This window comes from Asparagus officinalis, chromosome 3, assembly GCF_001876935.1.
Source record: "Asparagus officinalis chromosome 3, Aspof.V1, whole genome shotgun sequence".
Classification (NCBI taxonomy): domain Eukaryota; kingdom Viridiplantae; phylum Streptophyta; class Magnoliopsida; order Asparagales; family Asparagaceae; genus Asparagus; species Asparagus officinalis.
This window is the reverse complement of record NC_033796.1, coordinates 16,016,154-16,027,947: the sequence shown is the minus strand read 5'-3', so window position 1 is coordinate 16,027,947 and position 11,794 is coordinate 16,016,154. Positions and strand designations below refer to the sequence as shown.

General features: G+C 38.7%; 1 protein-coding gene across 1 annotated transcript; it reads left to right on the top strand.

Moving 5' to 3' along the window:
- Positions 7,556-10,048, top strand: LOC109833174 (L-type lectin-domain containing receptor kinase IV.1-like). Its single transcript, XM_020400745.1, has one exon. It carries the CDS (start codon positions 7,904-7,906, stop codon positions 9,965-9,967), a length of 2,064 nt encoding a protein of 687 aa, XP_020256334.1. The 5' UTR covers positions 7,556-7,903; the 3' UTR covers positions 9,968-10,048.

Here is an 11,794-nt window from a genome sequence, read left to right as displayed (position 1 = left end):
GGTAATGTTGCAACAACTGCTTAGTTGGGAAATGTTTTATTGGGAGTTTTAACATTCCTTGCTGGCTTTAAATTATAGAAGTTAAAACCTACCATGCAGTCATCTAAAAGTAAAAATCTGCTGCCTTTTCTTCCCTTGCGTTCTTCCTCTAATAAAATTAATATAGGATCTAGACTGACTCCATTCTATGGCATGATGCAGTTTGGGAGTATTTTAGGAGTATGTATCCTATTAGAACCGCCCGTATACAAATTGACAGTTCTTAGCCCTTCCCCATGAAAAACAGGGGGCAGATTGGTAACTGCACTCCCCTGTTTGTGGCTCAAAACCGTTTGTCCCGTGTGGACAGTTTTGATATGAAGCTGACATATCGTAGTATCTTGCTTCTGCCATTGAGCATATCAGGTTCTGAGGGCTATCAATAGTATTACAGAATTCCTTTCTTGATAACACATAGTGAGTGTGGATCTGCTATTATGTTAATCGTTGAGCATGAGAAAGTAAGGTGGCAGATTAAGACCTGAGCCGGCCATTATAAATGTGTACGGGTCACTTTATATGAAGTCCAATCGTAAACTGGTCGACCCAAATAATTCATTTATTAATCGGGTCATAAACGAGTTAACCCCATGACCTATTTAACTTTAACCTATTTATTTTTCAACTTTTAACATTCAAAATTTGCATAAAACACATCTACAAATGTCAATACTTATAAACGATAAAAAAAATCTATAAATCATAAACAACAATATGAAAATTTTGAAATTTGCAAAAAACACCCTAAGATATTCATAAATTAGGAAAACATCCTCAGAAGTTCAAATTTTATGGGAAAAAACCTAGAAAATATCAAAACTTAAGAACAATACAAAATCTATAAACAATAAACAATGACGTGAAAATTTTAAAATTTTCGTAGAACACCCTAAAAGCTTTAAGCTTGCAAACTATATCCTCAAAATGTTAAATTTTACTTATAACACACCCCAAAGAATATCAGAAAAAATCTATATTTTATAAACAACACCGTGAAAAATTTCATATTTGCAGCAAACACTTTGAAATTTTTAAAACTTATAAAAAAACACCCCTAATAAGTAAACAAAGTTAAAAACTGAAAAATCAAATATTGCACCAGTGAATTATAAACTACAAAACCCACTGAATTTTTTATAATTTTGTAAAAAAACAACCTAAAAGTTTAGAAAACTACAAAATACACCCTCGAAACATCTATTTTACATAAACAAGCCCCAAAAATATCAAAAATTAAAATCCATAAGTTATAAACAGCACCGTGAAAATTTTAAAATTTACAGAAAACATCTTAAAAGTGTCAAAACTGCAAAATACACCCTCAAAGAGTCAATTCTTACAGAAACACACCCCAGAAATATAAGAACTTACAAAGAATACAATATGTATAACTTATAAACGGCATTGTGAAAATTTTGATATTTGCAGAGAACACCCCGAATGTTTTAAAAATTACAAAAAGCACCTTAAAATTAAAAAATTACAAGAACACCTGAAAAATCAAAATGGTAAAAGAGTAAAAAAATTATAAATTAGAAAAAATCCCCTGAAAAATGATATTTGTAGAAAACACCCTAGAATTTAAAAATGACAAAAAGACCCCTTAAATTTTATAAAAAAAACACCTTGAAAATATCTAAACTTTTAAACAGTATAAAATCTATGAATAATAAATAAGACTATGAAAACTTATGGCCATGGATTTTACTTTTAGTACATGAAATAAGTTGGATTGATAATAAAACCAATAAATAGGTTACTTTGGGGGGTACAGGTAACAAGTTTAATTAATAAACCGGTGAACCCGATTATAGATGGGCCGGGTGGGGTAAATATTATGTGGGTGGGGTTAAACTTTAGGAAAAAATGTGTACAGACCCCAAAAGCAGAAATTTCATGTGACGAGGCCCCTCATAGTTTTCCCCATGTGAATCAGCCCATTAATGTGTGACACTTTGTACTGCAGCCTTTTTTTGTCAATTATTATATGTCAGCTAAGCTAAAATCCCTCTTTATCCTCCCTCCTCAATCTCTCAGACCCAGCAATCATATCCTCTTTCTCTCTCCTCTCCTCTCTCTCTCTCTCTCTCTCTCTCTCTATTTATATATCTTGTTTGTTTTCTCCCGCTCTTGTTCCGACCAGCATCGTCGTCGTCGAGACGCACAGAGCATTAATCCATTAGCTAGAAGAAGAAAAGAAAAAAAAAGAAAAAAATGTTTGACCAGCTACAAATAAATGAACGATTTAATTTTAAAAAATAGTCAAAAGTTGTCCCCATTTTTCCACTTTCACGAGACATCCACGCCTTTTTGGAGGAAGTTGTATTTGCCATAATCCTAATGTGCGCAGTCTTTTTGTATTTTAATTTCGAACAAATTTTTAAAATAGACCATTTTTAAAACTTAATTAGCAAAATAGGCTGAAAAAATATTTAATTACCAAAAATCTTTGTAAGCTGGGACGGTAGTTATAAATCGTTGTTATAAATAAGGATACAGTCATGTTTTTATAGATCGTTGTTAATTATATTTGATAATAGTTATACCTAATGATATGTTATTTCAAGATGCTATCGTGGTAGTTCTAGTAGCCCTCGAGTTAGTTCTAGCTTCTATTATCCTAGTTCTAGCTTGTATACAGTCAGTTCTAACCCACACATTGCTAGTTCTAAACCAAGCCCGCGTTTTTTACAAGCAAACTTGTTAATTCTAGCTTTTACGTTAGTTCTAGCTTCTATTACCCTAGTTCTAGCTTGTATACAGCCAGTTCTAGCCCACACATTGCTAGTTCTAAACCCAACAAGGGTTTTTTACATGCACACTTGTTAATTCTTGCTTCTTCGTTAGTTCTAGCTTCTATTACCCTAGTTCTATCTCACACCTTGCTAGTTCTAAACCCAACAAGGGTTTTTTACATGCACACTTGTTAATTCTTTCTTCGTTAGTTCTAGCCCAGTTCTAGCCCACACCTTGCTAGTTCTAAACCCAACAAGGATTTTTTACATGCACACTTGTTAATTCTTGATTCTACGTTAGTTCTATCTTCTATTACCCTAGTTCTAGCTTGTATACAGCCAGTTCTAACCCACACCTTACTAGTTCTAAACCCAACAATGGTTCTTTACATGCACACTTGTTAATTCTAGCTTCTACGTTAGTTCTAGCTTCTATTACCCTAGTTCTAGCTTGTATACAGCCAGTTCTAGCCTACACCTTGCTAGTTCTAAACCCAACAAGGGTTTTTTACATGCACACTTGTTAATTCTTGCTTCTACGCTAGTTCTAGCTTCTATTACCCTAGTTCTAGCTTGTATACAGCCAGTTCTAGCCCACACCTTGCTAGTTCTAAACCCAACAAGGGTTCTTTACATGCACACTTGTTAATTCTTACTTCTACGTTAGTTCTAGCTTCTATTACCCTAATTCTAGCTTGTATACAGCCAGTTCTAGCACACACCTTACTAGTTCTAAACCCAACAATGATATTTTACATGCACACTTGTTAATTCTAGCTTTTACGTTAGTTCTAGCTTCTATTACCCTAGTTCTAGCTTGTATACAGCCAGTTCTAGCCCACACCTTGTTAGTTCTAAACCCAACAAGGGTTTTTTACATGCACACTTGTTAATTCTTGCTTCTACGTTAGTTCTAAATTCTATTACCCTAGTTCTAGCTTGTATACAGCCAGTTCTAGCCCACACATTGCTAGTTCTAAACCCAACAAGGGTTTTTTACATGCACACTTGTTAATTCTTGCTTCTACGTTAGTTCTAGCTTCTATTACCCTAGTTCTACCTTGTATACAGCCAGTTCTAACCCACACCTTGCTAGTTCTAAACCCAACAAGGGTTTTTTACATGCACACTTGTTAATTCTTACTTCTACGTTAGTTCTAGCTTCTATTACCCTAGTTCTAGCTTGTATACAGTCAGTTCTAGCCCACACATTGCTAGTTCTAAACCCAACAAGGGTTCTTTACATGCACACTTGTTAATTCTTTCTTGCTTCTACGTTAGTTCTAGCTTCTATTACCCTAGTTCTAGCTTGTATACAGCCAGTTCTAGTCCATACCTTGCTAGTTCTAAACCCAACAAGAATTTTTTACATGCACACTTGTTAATTCTAGCTTTTATGTTAGTTCTAGCTTCTATTACCCTAGTTCTAGCTTGTATACAGTCAGTTCTAGCCCACACCTTGCTAGTTCTAAACCCAACAAGGATTTTTTACAAGCACACTTGTTAATTCTTGCTTCTACGTTAGTTCTAGCTTCTATTACTCTAGTTCTAGCTTGTATACAGCCAGTTCTAGCCCACACCTTGCTAGTTCTAAACCCAATAAGGGTTCTTTACATGCACATTTGTTAATTCTTGCTTCTACGTTAGTTCTAGCTTCTATTATCCTAGTTCTAGCTTGTATACAGCCAGTTCTAGCCCACACCTTGCTAGTTCTAAACCCAACAATGGTTTTTTACATGCACACTTCCAGTTCTAGCCCACACCTTGCTAGTTCTAAACCCAACAATGGTTTTTTACATGCACACTTATTAATTCTAGTTCTAAACCCAGCCCGTGTTCTAGAACTGACTGTAAACAAGCTATAACTAGGGTAATAAAAGCTAGAACTAAGGTAGAAGTAAGAATTAACAAGTGTGCATGTAAAAAACACGAGCTTGGTTTAGAACTAGCAAGGTGTGGGCTAGAACTAAGCTAGAACTAACGAAGAAAGAATTAACAAGTGTGCATGTAAAAAACCCTTGTTGGGTTTAGAACTAGCAAGGTGTGAGCTAGAACTGGATATATACAAGCTATAACTAGGGTAATAGAAACTAGAACTAATATAGAAGCAAAAATTAACAAGTGTGCATGTAAAAAAATACTTGTTGGGTTTAGAACTAGCATGGTGTGGGCTAGAACTGGCTGTATACAAGCTAGAACTAGGGTAATAGAAACTAGAACTAACGTAGAAGCTAGAATTAACAAGTGTGCATGTAAAATACCCTTGTTGGGTTTAGAACTAGCAATGTATGGGCTAGAACTGGCTGTATACAAGCTAGAACTAGGGTAATAAAAACTAGAACTAACATAGAAGTAAGAATTAACAAGTGTGCATGTAAAGAACCATTATTGGGTTTAGAACTAGAAAGGTGTGGGTTAGAACTGGCTGTATATAACCTAGAACTAGGGTAATAGAAGCTAGAACTAACGTAGAAGCAAGAATTAACAAGTGTGCATGTAAAAAATCCTTGTTGGGTTTAGAACTAGCAAGGTGTGGGCTAGAACTGACTGTATACAAGCTAGAACTAGGGTAATAGAAGTTAGAACTAACGTAGAAGCAAGAATTAACAAGTGTGCATGTAAAGAACCCTTGTTGGGTTTAGAATTAGCAAGGTGTGGGCTAGAACTGGCTGTATAAAAGCTAGAACTAGAGTAATAGAAGCTAGAACTAACGTAGAAGTAAGAATTAACAAGTGTGCATGTAAAAAACCATTGTTGGGTTTAGAACTAGTAATGTGTGGGCTAGAACTGACTGTATACAAGATAAAACTAGGGTAATAGAAGCTAGAACTAACGTAGAAGCAAGAATTAACAAGTGTGCATGTAAAAAACCCTTGTTAGGTTTAGAACTAGCAAGGTGTGGGCTAGAACTGACTGTATACAAGCTAGAACTAGGGTAATAGAAGCTAGAACTAGAATTAACAAGTTTGCTTGTAAAAAACGCGGGCTTGGTTTAGAACTAGCAATGTGTGGGCTAAAACTAGCTGTATACAAACTAGAACTAGGGTAATAGAAGCTAGAACTAACGTAGAAGCTAGAATTAACAAGTTTGCTTGTAAAAAACACGGGCTTGGTTTAGAACTAGCAATGTGTGGGCTAAAACTGGCTGTATACAAGCTAGAACTAGGGTAATAGAAGCTAGAACTAACTCGAGGGCTACTAGAACTACCACGATAGCATCTAGAAATAACATATCATTAGGTATAACTATTATCAAATATAATTAACAACGATTTATAAAAACATGACTGTATCCTCATTTATAACAACGATTTATAACTACCGTCTCAGCTTACAACGATTTTTGGTAATTAAATATTTTTTCAGCCTATTTTGCTAATTAAGTTTTAAAAATGGTCTATTTTAAAATTTTGTTCGAAATTAAAATACAAAAAGACTTCGCACATTAGGTTTATTGCAAATTCAGCATCCTCCAAAAAGGCGTTGATGTCTCGTGAAAGTGGAAAAATAGGGACAACTTTTGACTATTTTTTAAAATTAAATCGTTCATTTATTTGTAGCTGGTCAAACATTTTTTCTTTTTTTTCTTTTCTTCTTCTTGCTAATGGATTAATGCTCTGTGCGTCTCGACGGCAGCGATTTACGGCGGGGGAGCGGCGACGATCTACGACGACGAGGACGGGTGGAGGAGGGGAGGGGAGACGACGGCGAACTCGAGGGGAGCCTTGGGGGCCTGAGCGGAGGCGGCAACGGCGAGGAGGGCGAGGGCCAGGTTGACGAGCTTGAGAAAGCTCTTAATTTTAGAGAGAGGAGAGAGAGAGAGAGAGAGAGAGAGAGAGAGAGAGAGAGGAGATGAGAGATAAAGATGATATGATTGCTGGGTTTGAGAGATTGAGGCGGGAGGATAATGATAATTTGGGGATTTTAGCTTAGCTGGCATGTAATAGTTGATAAAAAAAGGCTGCAGTACAAAGTGTCACACATCAAGAGGCTGATTTACATGGGGAAAACTATGAAGGGCCTCGTCACATGAAGTTTCTGTTTTTGGGGGCATGTACACATTTTTCCTTAAACTTTATATGGGTTGAGACGGGTTGACCCGTTTCCCACCTCTATGAGAAAGGGACCTGCTTCTCTTTCAGGGCAACGAGGACCTCACCAGTATTGGAGGAACTTTCTTCTGCCCACTATAAATAACACGAGTCATTAAGTATCGATTTGGACTCATGTGGATGATGACTATTACTTTACTTACAGGCAGGGGAACTGTGTGAGGTTTCACATTTATTCAAACCATTTGACTCTAGTCACTAGCCCTGGATTTCATTTTGTTAGCTTCTGATGTAGATATCTCAAGCTGAGCTGTATTTCCTTCGGAGAAGGGTTTAATTAGGGGGTGGCTAGGCTTATATTTTGATGTCGACTTCCTATGTTCTAGTCAAGATAGGATGGCCCACCGCTCAACGATTTCTTTCTTGAGCATCAATCAATCATTTTTTTACTACACGCTTTCATAATGGATTAATGGATCATCATGACCTTCTAATGACGCCATAAGCATACGGTAAACAGCCAGTAAAAGGTTAATATTCTGCGATGGCGTGGTAAATTTTATGGGGTTGAGAGGCGTGTTAGGCCATTTTTACACTGGCACCGTTCCGTAGCACAGACGCTTTCAGCCTGGGAAATTTTAGAAGAACGTATTCTATGCCTTTGGGTCATAGAAATAACTCGTGCCTCTTCAGAGCTGTGTACATCTTGACCGTTCCTAGACCTGGCAATTAATGCTGGTTTTGCTGCATCCTCTCCACCTTCCCTCCAAGTTATCTAGAAGACCTTTCTTTTATCTGAAAGCACTATGTACCACCAGCCGATGCATTTACCTGTTCTCTAGTTAAATACTATTTGGAAGAAAGATTAGTGACGATGACCATATATTCTCCAAAGAGTTAAGCAGCTGACCAATTGTTTGTATCTAATTGCTTAGTAAATTGCTGGACCAGATCCAGCTCGTATCAGATGTCTTCTTCTCTTTGGATGGTGGGGTTAGCTCAAGGCTGTTTAACTTTATATCATCACCGCGTGGCCGGACGGCTGAATCAGCTGGTAGCAACAGATTAGTGCGAAACATGCCACATAACAAAGACTTTAAGCGCTACTTAAAAACCTTTCTAGGTTTCTCCCCATTTGCACGGATGAAAATATCATCCGTGTTGATGAAGACATTCTTCTTCTTCTTCTTCTTTGTTTTCCCAAGACTTGCAGCCTCAAGGGAACATGACTTCACCTTCAATGGATTCAGTAATACCGACCTGAGCATTGATGGCATCGCCTCAGTCACACCTGACGGCCTCCTTGAGCTGACCAACAAAACCCAGAATATGAGGGGCCATGCCTTCTATCCTCGTCCCCTCCGCTTCAAGTCTGCGACTGGTAGACCCCTTTCCTTCTCCACTACTTTTGTGTTTGCCATCCTCTCTGAAGTCTCCGATCTGAGCGGCCAGGGCATCGCCTTCTTTGTTTCTCATACTGCTAATCTCTCTCTCCCTTCTCCAAGCCAGTACCTGGGCCTCTTCACCGAAAGTAACAATGGAAACTCAAGCAACCACATCGTTGCCGTAGAATTTGACACGATTCAGAACCCTGAATTTCAAGATATCAATGACAATCATGTTGGAATTGACATCAACGGCTTGATCTCCAACAAGTCGAGTCCTGCTGGGTATTATAATGATAGTACCGATTCATTACAGAATTTGACCCTAATTAGTGGCAACCCAATGCAGGCATGGGTGGATTTTGATGGTGAAGCGATGCAGATCAATGTTACTTTATCGCCGATGGGAATTCCTAAACCACGCAGGCCCCTCTTGTCCTCGACCATTGATCTTTCAAGCGTGATGCTTGATTCCATGCATGTAGGTTTCTCTTCATCGGATGGCCCTTTTCATACTCAGCATTACATTCTTGGTTGGAGCTTCAAGACGAACGGGGTAGCAAGGCCTCTTGATTATTCAAAACTTCCTTCACTACCTGTTCTTAAAACCACAAGGAAGTCTGTAGTTATGGTCACATCGCTGGCCATAGTTTCATGTTTATTTGTGTTATTTGTCGCCGCTGTTACGTTCCTTATAGTAAGGCGCAGGAACAAATATGCTGAGGTGCTTGAGGATTGGGAGCTCGACTATGGTCCTCATAGGTTTTCATACAAGGACCTGTTTCAAGCAACAAAAGGGTTCAAGGAAGAAAATTTACTGGGGACTGGAGGCTTCGGTAGAGTCTACAAAGGTGAGTTGCCTAATTCCAAGATGGAGATCGCAGTTAAGAAAATCTCTCATGATTCAAGACAAGGCATGAGAGAATTTGTGGCTGAAATTGTTAGCATTGGTCAGCTCCGCCACCGAAACCTTGTTCAGCTCTTAGGCTACTGCCGTCGTAAAGGAGAATTCCTCTTGGTCTATGATTTCATGGCCAATGGTAGCCTTGATAAATTCTTATACGGTAAAAAGAACCCTACTGTCAATTGGGCTCAAAGGTTCCGAATCATCAAAGGGGTTGCTTCAGGTCTCTTATATCTCCATGAAGATTGGGAGCAGGTTGTGCTACATAGAGACATCAAGGCCAGTAATGTGTTGTTAGATGGAGATTTTACCGGAAAGCTGGGAGATTTTGGCCTTGCAAAATTATATGATCGAGGCTCTGATCCTCAAACTACTCGTATTGTTGGAACCATGGGTTATCTGGCACCTGAGCTCCCTATGACTGGAAAGGGTTCGACTATGACTGATGTATTTGCATTTGGTGTCTTCTTATTTGAAGTAGTTTGCGGTAGGAGGCCAATTGAGTTCCAAGCAGAAGCTGAAGACCTGATTCTTGTTGATTGGGTTCTGGAGAATTGGAAACGGGGTTTGCTTATGGAGACAGTGGATCAAAGATTGACAGAGTATTGTGTCGATGAAGTTGAGTTAGTATTAAAGCTTGCTTTGCTATGCTCACATCCAATGCCAGAAGTTAGGCCAAACATGCGGCAAGTGGTGCAAATTTTAGATGGAGCCGTAGAACTCCCCGAGTTGTTGCCACGTTGTATGAGCTTTAGCTCTATGTCATTGTACCAGAAGGTAGGGTTCGATAATTATATTATGTCACTCACCTCATCAGCTTCCACGCTTCCTGCTATGTCAGGAGGCCGATGATAGCTTTGTAAGGAAAACGATGTTCTTTCTTATACAGAAGAACTACTTGTTCATCAAAAGATACATACATGTTGCTTTTCCTTTGGTGGTAAAACTTGATCTTGAGCTTTCCGAACCACCTTAATCCCTCTACATACCCGAACCAGGTCCTCTCCATACCAGAGCCAGGTTTCACGTTTACGGGCAAAAATGTGTATCCTTGAGCATGATGCAGTAGACTATTTAAACTGTATGTCATAGATTTCCATAGGAGTTTGCTGCTTAAAAGGTAGGCGATTCAATTGTCAATTGATCAACGTGATTAAATCTTCACTCTGTGTTGATTCATGAGGCCTTCTCTCCCTTACAAAGAAGAATCAAAGTAAGGGAGATTCACCATCAGTTAGACACAAGATCCCTTAATCAAATCCTCCTGACAATTGATACAAAAGAGCGCGGAATTAAGGGCTTTTGAGATCTTGGGGGGGGTGTGGGAGAGAAAGAGAGGGAGAGAGAGACTTTTCTTACTCGTTTTGTTTATTGATTTATGATTTTATAATGAGTTCTTGATGGTTTCTTCTTCCTCCTAGTTCTCTTAGTTTTATTACTCTTGGAGAGGTACAGAGACTCGTGTTGCGCGTAGTGGAAATTTCGGCAGTACTTCGGCAACACAACAAGAAAATCAGGTCGCAATAGGAATTCCTGTTTCACAAAGGAAACAAGAATCTTAAGCAAAATATCTCAACCAAGTGAGATATCAGCTCTTCCTCTCATCAGTTCTAGGACTGACCTGTCGAGGGAACCTAAATAAGCTATTACAAATCACACAAATAGCGAGACAACCAATTTTACGTGGTTGTTTGTGGAAAATTTGCAGTAAAAGAAATAATAAAAGAAAAATTGATTTGTATTCTCTCAAAATCGATTACAATTTGGACTCTGATTACAAAAGAGAAGAGAATTGATCTGGATTCTCCCCTTCGTTTAAGTCAGGGTTCTTCTTGGTAGCGATGGAGTGCCTCCTTCGATTGCTTGCGTCGAACTTGCTCTCCGTTGACGATCCGATCGTACTATCTCACGAGAATGATTGACTTGTATGATGAATCCGGTTTAGAACTCTTAACAAGTTTAATAAACTCAGAACGAGTTAAAAACTCTGAAAATAGTTGTTGAAAACCGAATGATCGATTAGTGTAATTAGCTTGCGTTGCAAGTCTAATTAAGAACTCTTAACGAGTTTAAGAACTCAGAACGAGTTGAAACTCTGTAACAGAGTTGTTAGAACCGAAAATTCGGTTAATAGCCGAGTAGACCCGCTGTTGGTGAAGAGATTCTCCGAGATTTGATTAACTGACTGCTGATCAGTTCCTTGATCTTCAGAAAACTCGCCCTCTCAGCCCAACTTCAAGTGGTTTTGATCCAAATATCTAGCTCTGTGCAGTTTTGATGCTGAAAACCGATCCCTTAACTCAATTGAGTTTCTGGTATTTATAGGGGATTAAGGGTGGTAACTACCCCCTTAATCTGCTCCTAAGTGGGACGGAAATCCCTCAAATCATGGGGGGAAAACGGTTCCTGGAACTGTTCGGTTCGTGTTTGAACGAATCAAACGCCGAAAATGGCGTTCTTGGCCCGAACTCTGCGTTTTAGACTAAAAACGCAGAGTTGGGCCTATGTTGGGTGGCTAAACGCACAGGCCGCGATGCGTTGTAATTCTGAAACGCATAGTTGGGACGCAGAGATGAACTCTGCGTTTTGGACCTGAGACGCAGAGTTGGAACACAGAGATGAACTCTGTGTTTTGGACCTGAGACGCAGAGTTGGAACACAGAGATGAACTCTGCGTTT

Bases quoted from the DNA above. Each gene is read 5' to 3' on its own strand.
- LOC109833174 (XM_020400745.1), top strand. From the start codon at position 7,904: ATGCCACATAACAAAGACTTTAAGCGCTACTTAAAAACCTTTCTAGGT.